This window comes from Mycetomoellerius zeteki, unplaced genomic scaffold, assembly GCF_001594055.1.
Source record: "Mycetomoellerius zeteki isolate Tzet28-1 unplaced genomic scaffold, Tzet1.0 scaffold98, whole genome shotgun sequence".
In the NCBI taxonomy this organism is placed as follows: domain Eukaryota; kingdom Metazoa; phylum Arthropoda; class Insecta; order Hymenoptera; family Formicidae; genus Mycetomoellerius; species Mycetomoellerius zeteki.
The window spans coordinates 3,766,681-3,774,336 of NW_017258021.1; the positions used below are offsets into that span (position 1 = coordinate 3,766,681).

The 7,656-nt window shown below is 34.7% G+C and overlaps 2 protein-coding genes and 1 non-coding gene across 8 annotated transcripts in view; 2 read left to right on the forward strand and 1 right to left on the reverse strand.

Annotated features, from left to right (window-relative positions):
- Hex-A (Hexokinase A) overlaps window positions 1-3,458 on the reverse strand; it is a 17,741-nt gene extending 14,283 nt beyond the window's left edge. The window contains exons 1-2 of one of the 6 annotated variants that reach the window (XM_018460890.1): window positions 3,152-3,193; window positions 1,350-1,505 (exon numbers count right to left, since the gene is read on the reverse strand). In XM_018460890.1, coding sequence (XP_018316392.1) covers window positions 1,350-1,505; window positions 3,152-3,193 — 198 coding nt within the window. The other 5 variants (XM_018460892.1, XM_018460893.1, XM_018460895.1 and 2 more) reach the window with 5 other exon arrangements.
- Window positions 3,459-5,676: 2,218 nt separating this feature from the next.
- Window positions 5,677-5,760, forward strand: TRNAL-CAG (transfer RNA leucine (anticodon CAG)). The gene has a single exon. It is a non-coding gene; the product is annotated as a tRNA-Leu (tRNA).
- Window positions 5,761-6,621: 861 nt separating this feature from the next.
- Window positions 6,622-7,656, forward strand: part of LOC108730922 (BRISC complex subunit FAM175B) — a 5,578-nt gene continuing 4,543 nt past the window's right edge. Inside the window, exons 1-2 of the mRNA XM_018460896.1 lie at window positions 6,622-6,764; window positions 6,920-7,010. Of these exons, the coding sequence (XP_018316398.1) occupies window positions 6,678-6,764; window positions 6,920-7,010 (178 nt within the window). The 5' untranslated portion in view covers window positions 6,622-6,677. The remainder of the gene's footprint in view (window positions 6,765-6,919; window positions 7,011-7,656) is intronic.

Sequence of the window (7,656 nt, forward strand, 5' to 3'; positions counted from 1 at the left end):
CCCTATGTATACTTGTGTACTTTGTGATTCTATTATTAATTAAATTATTTGATTATTAATGTGACACAAACTAATTTAGTATAATATAAAAAGATTGGATTGCCTGTTTAGACACTTCTGGGGTGCACATTTCTGCTTCATTGCTCTTGCAACAAGGTCTTCGAATGAACACCGTAACTGGCTGGAATCATTGTGCCAAGATTGTGCTAGCTGGTTGATATAATTTCTTACATAAACAAATATACATATGGTATATCTGATAAGAAATTTCTAATTATTGACAATTATAAAGTTTCAAATTATTTTCGATTATAGTTTTAATTACATATTTTTTCAATATCGTAAAACTTTAATTTAGTTTTAATAAATGTTTTATTTTATATAATGTATTACACATTTTTAATTTGGGCATATAGTCAAAATGTATGAACGCTGTTTTCATAACCTGCCTGATCATGTTTGTTGATTAGTGATCGTATGAAAATTACCAAATTTGCACCGGGCACATATCCTGGTTCCATAAGTAAACAAAAACAAATACTTTCTTTTAAGAATATAAATAATTCTTGAGGAGGTCAGAAATGAAATATATCATATGATGACATATGAACTGTGGACATCGTAATGACATGCGCTGAGGTTATTTTCAAATCAAACTAAACATACTACTCTCGGAAATCGATTATCTTTTAAATTTTTTAATCTTAAAAGAACTTTTTAAATTAATTTTTTTTTTATTTAACATTTTATTATATGTAACACAAATGTAATAAAAATTAGATATGATTACTGAAATAATAATACTCCGTAATATATTTTTTCCTATAAGATATCTTATATAATGAAACTAGAATTTAGATAGAAAAATTATCAACACAAATTATTTCTTTAATTAAATTCGCAATGATACGTCTTCACTAGACGTATCCAAAAAAATCCAAATACACAATAAAAAAACAGGAAACCAATTACAACTAATAAGAAGCACCAAATGCACTTCTATAACTCACTAACAATTATACAACTATTCTTCTCTTTTAATTATTTTGACAATTAAATTCACGGTAATAAGAAATTCATAATTGTGCGAGGAAAATTAAAAGTGTCCAAGAATCACCGGAATAATGAATCTAAACAGTGATGTGTTTTCATCGTGTGGAAAATCTTATACAAGAAGAAACGTGTAAATTACCTCGTCTGTCGGATTTGAATACATTTCCGGATCCTGATGAGACGTTTCAGAATCCCTTCTCGAATATCTCCGTATATCTAATGTTTCTTTCTTGCTGTAACACTTGCATATTCTGCTGAATAACGACTTGTTTTTCGTCTTCATTTTGTCAGCTCACCTTGACACCTCCTTTGACCTTGACCTTGTCCCTGACTCTGACCTCTCTCTTACACTTTCCTAGTAAAATGATAATTCCGGGACTGGTCCTTGCACACGATTGTGTGTGCTGCGCGATTATTGACTGTCCAAGAACAATATCAAGAGACATCTGACCCTGAATAAACACTCGGCGAAATAATTTTATCCGACGCGTTATTAGCGCCATCTGAAGGTGTTCGTCTTTCGAAATATAATGCGCATGAGAACTGAAAATCAATGAATGCACCAGCCGAAATCATCATCCCTATCATCAAGATTTTAAGAGTTCTCTGCTGTCGTGCGAAAAAAAAAAGAAAAACGAAACGCGTAATCAGAACTAGTAGAGGAAAAAATAACACTTTGAGGGAATTATTGAAAATGGAAAGATGAGAGAGATGGCAGGATCGTCACAAGTATCTATGTTCCTGCCTGGGCGAAAGTTCTGTGAAAATAGATTTTTCAGAAAGCAGTGATTTCCCTAACGTATTTTTATTATTGAAATTGATCTCTTCTGAAGAAGCGGAAGACGTCAAATAAATTACTTCGAATTTGAAGTTAGGCGCAAGCAATTTCGTAGACAGAGACTGTCTACTGCAGACATCCAATAATAATTAATTACTGGAAAAATTTTAACGGTTCTCTAAATATCTGACCTTGAAATGTACCTAGTCAGGAAGAAAATTCAAACACCCTGCCATTTTGCTTTCTACATATAAGGTCACTCTACGTCTACGAGCGGGCATTGTTTCGTCGTAATTTCCTGGCACGAAATTCAAACATCTCACAAAATTTCGCATTGTTATTTGAAGCATAAAATATACTTTTTCATTTAACATTCAAAATGTTAGAGAAAATTATTAAAAGATTCTCGAGAAAGATACTCCTACTTTCACATTGACAGAACGGTTTTTTAGCAGTATAAAAATTAGAAGTAGAACAGATTGATTCTCAAACAACGCAAGAGGAAAAATACGAATTTATGCCACGCCACGTCACATATTAAGACAAACTGTGACAAAGTAATAAACTGTAATAAAATTGTCTAATAAATCGTATCTTTGAACTGTCCTATAACCTGTCGTATCTTTATAGCATCAATAAAATACATATAATTTTTAAAAGTATTTTTCTTTTTTTTTTTTTTAGTAAGAATAATTCTTATTTAGCACTCTAAGATTTTTTTCGTATAAATAGGTAACTGTAAGAAAAATTGCAGATCAATTTCAAGAAAGAGAATCGAGAGATCTCTGTCCGCATATATTTCACAACTTGATTATTCCTTTTTGGTCCTGTCAACGACCAGTTTTTCCGATCGTGACACGACGAGTTCAATGACGAGCCGCTGTGACAGTCTATACATACTATATGTACATAAGTAATAAAAATAAAAATGTTATTAAAAATATATACTTGAGAATATTAAGATTAAAATTTATGATAATTCACGTCTGCAGTTGAGCGTGCAGATCTTATTATCGTCAGTCGAATTAGATAACGATATCGATTTCGAAGATCTCCTTTCCGCAGATTAACTTTTCGAAGTACGACGGAAATTACGATATTATCGCAAACTGCTTGGAAATAATCCTGCTTAGAGAGAAGTAATCCTGTTTTGCGTTACGAAATATCAGATATTCTCCCATGTTATAAGCGATATCAAGTTTACGTGCTTTTCGTCGTAAAAACATCGAGGGTTATTCAAGTTCATTATATATGAGGTATGTTAAGGACGAATGAGTAGTTGACAGAATGAGTTTTGCACAAAAAAATTTGTGTACTTACGCAACGAAGGTCAAGGATGCCGTGAAAGGGGGGAGGGATCATCGACTCACCGATTGGTCAATGTGCTCCCATTTTTCCCCGACATAGTCCCAGACTTGTTCAGTCATTGTTCGCGAAAAAAAAGATGAAGAAACGGTAGAAACACGACAACGAGATACAATAAATATCGATGGAGGTCGTGATTAGTGGCAAGCAATCGCGACGCTCTCGGGATCACTGTGGGCTTACATCATTTGCGCCGATATTCGCGGCTGCAAATATAGCCAATCTTCAAATATGTATGTATCTCTTGTTCCTGTGTGTGGCTCTGTAGGTACGCTTTGACTGCACGCGCGAGATTTTCGCAGAGTATTTTGGGCGAGTCAGTGTGTAGAGATGGAACCAAGTATCTTGCGTGGCAGTGTGTGTGTGTGTGTGTGTGTGTGTGTTTTCATGCTTACTCTATTCTAATTGGGTTGTTCGGAACTCCTCGCAACTGCTTCGAGGCGCGAGAATGACATGACGAAATGAATATTAATAGGAGATTAATGAATATTTACAAGAGATAAATCCACAGACCCGGCTCATATAATTCTGGCGCCGTCTTTACCAGTCTGAAGATCATGCGCGTTCTGATTCATACAGTCTAAAACTCAAGTACACGATAGGAACAAAGGTCTTAGTTCAAGAATGCAACAAATCGCTTTAGAGATAATCCAGAGATCCATGGATCTCCAAGGTCTAGTAAGGCGAAGAATGGAAGTTTACCTTAGCTGTTTAATATACGCACTCGTGAATATTTTGAATTAAATCTGATATCCGGGTCTAACTTTACAAAGTCCGAAAATTAACGTTCTAAAAATTTGAGACCGATCTGTCTTCGAATTTGAAAATGAATATAAAATGAATATCATATGAATTAATTTTAAAATGAATATTTAAAGGATATACACATTTATGCATATTTTAATATTAAAAAGAATTAAATTTGATACAAATCATACTTGAATTTTGAGAGCCAATCAAAAGCTGATATTCATAGTCATATTCTTTAAGATGGTCTCGAATACAATTTTGAGTACAATCTTGAGTATTGAGTACAAAAATATTATCGACCAATGACGAAGCCGTATATTAACTCAAGACATATTTACTTAAAACCCGATCTACATAAGAACGCGAATCGCAGGTCGCAAGCTTGTTGCATCAGTCAATCTCGAAGTGTCACTTTTAAAATTGAAGCATCGGCTGACGTAACAAGCTTGCAACTTGTGCTACTCACGCTACCGACCAAAAACGCTGTGACTTCATTGAAACAAGACTATTTTGCGTTCCCTTACTTTGAAAGTGACTTTGAAAACTTAAAAAATATTTTTATGTCATTACTATGAATGAGTAGGTATAAAGATTGCTCTATCAATCTCTCTCTCTCTCTCTCTCTCTCTCTCTCTCTCTCTCTCTCTCTCTCTCTCTCTCTCTCTCTCTCTCTCTCTCTCTCTCTCTCATTGAAAATAAGCTAACTTAAATAACTTAACAGTTAGTCCATCAAATAGCACTTGTAGTGTCATTTTTAAGGTTCTCAAAGAGATAACACTTTTTACAAAAGTGAATTGTGTCGTTTTTGTAAATGAAAAGGAGAGTCTTCTACAGAGAATATTTAAGTTATTGTGCTCCAAGTTTGAAGAAAACGTTGTTTTATTTTGAATTTAGTCGTTTGAATCGATCAAGGTAAATATTGAATTAACCGATGATATTTCGAGTTGTGTTACTTTTGATGAATTATTCTAATAATTCATTATATTTTGTAGGATATCAAAATCGATCACTACTTAGAAAGGGTGGATTTTAAAGGTTGTCAAACAACGATAAAAAAATGAAATTTGATTTTGTTTCTAAGAGTATATTCTTTTTGTTAATATTATTTGATTAGTCAATAATTTTCTGTTAAGTCGAAATATACAACTTTCCTGTTAAATTGAAATAGTTTTTCTCTTTTTTTTGAAAAACTTATGCCCGTATTCATATAGTCAGGCTTTATACGCTTATGCCCGTATTCATAGTCAGGCTTTAAGTACAAGGTCTGACTGTGAATACGGGCATTAATTCTCTCTTTGAATTGTGTCATTTTTTAAGTAAGGGAACGATCGGTCCGCAATTGTTCGGTACTTGTAAAGGATTCTTTGTTCGATTCGAGGCATCACTTTCGTTTCTTCAAGTATTCACATCAGAAATTTAAATTTATTTAGGAGCTTTATTATAATTTCCACACGTAATATCCTCTATTATATTTGACTCGTATCCGCCCTTTGAGGCTATTCGTATAGTTTTTAAATTCCGATACCTTTTGCGAAGATACATTTGTCAAATAATAATATATCACAATTGCTCTATTTTGAATCATTCGACCGTGCAATTCGGGTCTTATGCCCGTATTTATAGTCAGACCTTGTGCTTAAGGCTTCCTTAGATATAAGGCTCGACTATGAATACGGACTAAGAATTCGCGTAGTCTCATCAAGTCCTAATCGTCCAGAGAGCAGCACGAAGTCAGGATGGCCGAGCGGTCTAAGGCGCTGCGTTCAGGTCGCAGTCCACTTCTGTGGGCGTGGGTTCGAATCCCACTTCTGACAATTCTTTTTTTACCGGCAAAATTAGAGGATATCATGATTCAACAAGAAGACAATTTGTTGTATTTAAATATACATTTTATATTAAAAATGATAAAAATTATACATGTATACGCATATATTAAATTCTATACATATATAAAACACTTGGGCGCGTATTCAGAACGCGCTTTAATCTCTGAAATTCTATAATGGGTGCATCATTCGGTACCACAACCACTCACTGAGCGCTTATATCTGTTTGGTGGTCTATATTTTTAGTTCTAACGGAATATGCCAATAAGATGTAAGTGCTCGCTGAGCGAAGTGGCTTATGGAGAATTCGATTGGAAGAACTAGTGCGCACTGGTGCATATTAAAGCCGTTGTACACTAATTTAATTTAAGTATAAAAATGAAATGCAAATATTTCGAATTATCAAGTACATATTTTACTTAATAATACAATAAAATGTATTGAGAATTTCACGATTTAATCGATCTCTCTGTTTATTTATAAACATTTCTTTACGTTATTTCGTGTACAACGGCTTTAATTACACTAGTGCGCACTGAGTGCGTCCAATCGAATTCGCCATTAGTGAGCAGTTGTAGTACTTAATGCACCCACTATATGCGTGACGTAAAATACATGTATAGTACGTTAGCGCGCTAACATTCCAGACAACAAAAAATGTCTAAAGGACGGGTCACGAGACGTTTTTTTTTACGTTTTTTTTACGTTTAAAAGACGACTTAAAGATGTCTTATGTCACAATTTTGTGTTGTTCAGAATCGTTGCAAGCGTTCTGAATACGGGCATTTTCTCAGTTTTCTAAACGCAACGTTGCACCTCTACGGTTGCACTCTACAGATTGGCGCATATACGGCAGACGACTAAAACCACGGCCAACGTCAGAGCCGATTGTCGTTGTCGTCAACATGGCGGACGGGGACTTGCTCGTCACTATTTCGGGCGCGGCGCTTTCGTTGCTGTTCTACGAAAATGTACGCAGCGTCGGTGAGCAGGTAAAATGAATTGTGTATCGATTTGTCAATAAAGTTTCATAACTTTCCGTTGTGCAGAAATGCCGGAAGGCAAACTTGCTTCTACTGCCTCCTACGTATAACCTCTGCGTATGCGCTTGCCAACGATGAGTAATGACGTTTCGTAATTCTTGCAGATGGGCTTTCTCCTTGGCGAGGCGCTCGAGTTCATCGTTAAGACTTATACCGACTCCGACAATCAAGTGGAGACCATCAAGATTCACATTAGTGAGTACAGTCGCCCCAATAATCCGCATCTTTCATTCTTTTCGTGTAAACAACAAAAGAGAGAACGAGCAATCGAGTGCAGAAGGTGCATGTCGAACGACGACACATCCACTTTTAATTGCAAGTGTAGATAAAAAGAGCGTATTCCGAATGTGTGTTTAAAATATTATTTTTGTCTCGAAAGTCAATGAGAGAGAATATTTGATGCCTTTTTGTACATAAAGCCAGATTTAAAACGATTTAAGATTCCCCTGTTGAGGAAAAGACAGTGAAGTGTTTAAAGTGGGACATGTTTTAAACTATTTTAGAGTTAAAAAATCTGTCAGCGATGAATGAAACTTGTATCAGATGCATTAAAAGCCAAGAAATGGAGATTAGAGTTCCAGGAATAAGATAATTTTAATCTCTAGTTTGCTTTATCCTGATTGGTTGTATTTTAATCTTTATAGTCCGATAGGAGCTTAAAGATACGCTGTAGTATAATTACAGTGTGTGTATATATACAGGGTGTTTCCAAATTAAATGGCAAAACTTCGGGAGCGTGTAGAGGAGTAAAAAACTAAGAAAAAAAGTCCTATAGACATATGCTCCTTTTTGCTTTGTTTCGCAGGAAATCACGAAAAAAGAAAAAAATATATTTAATTTA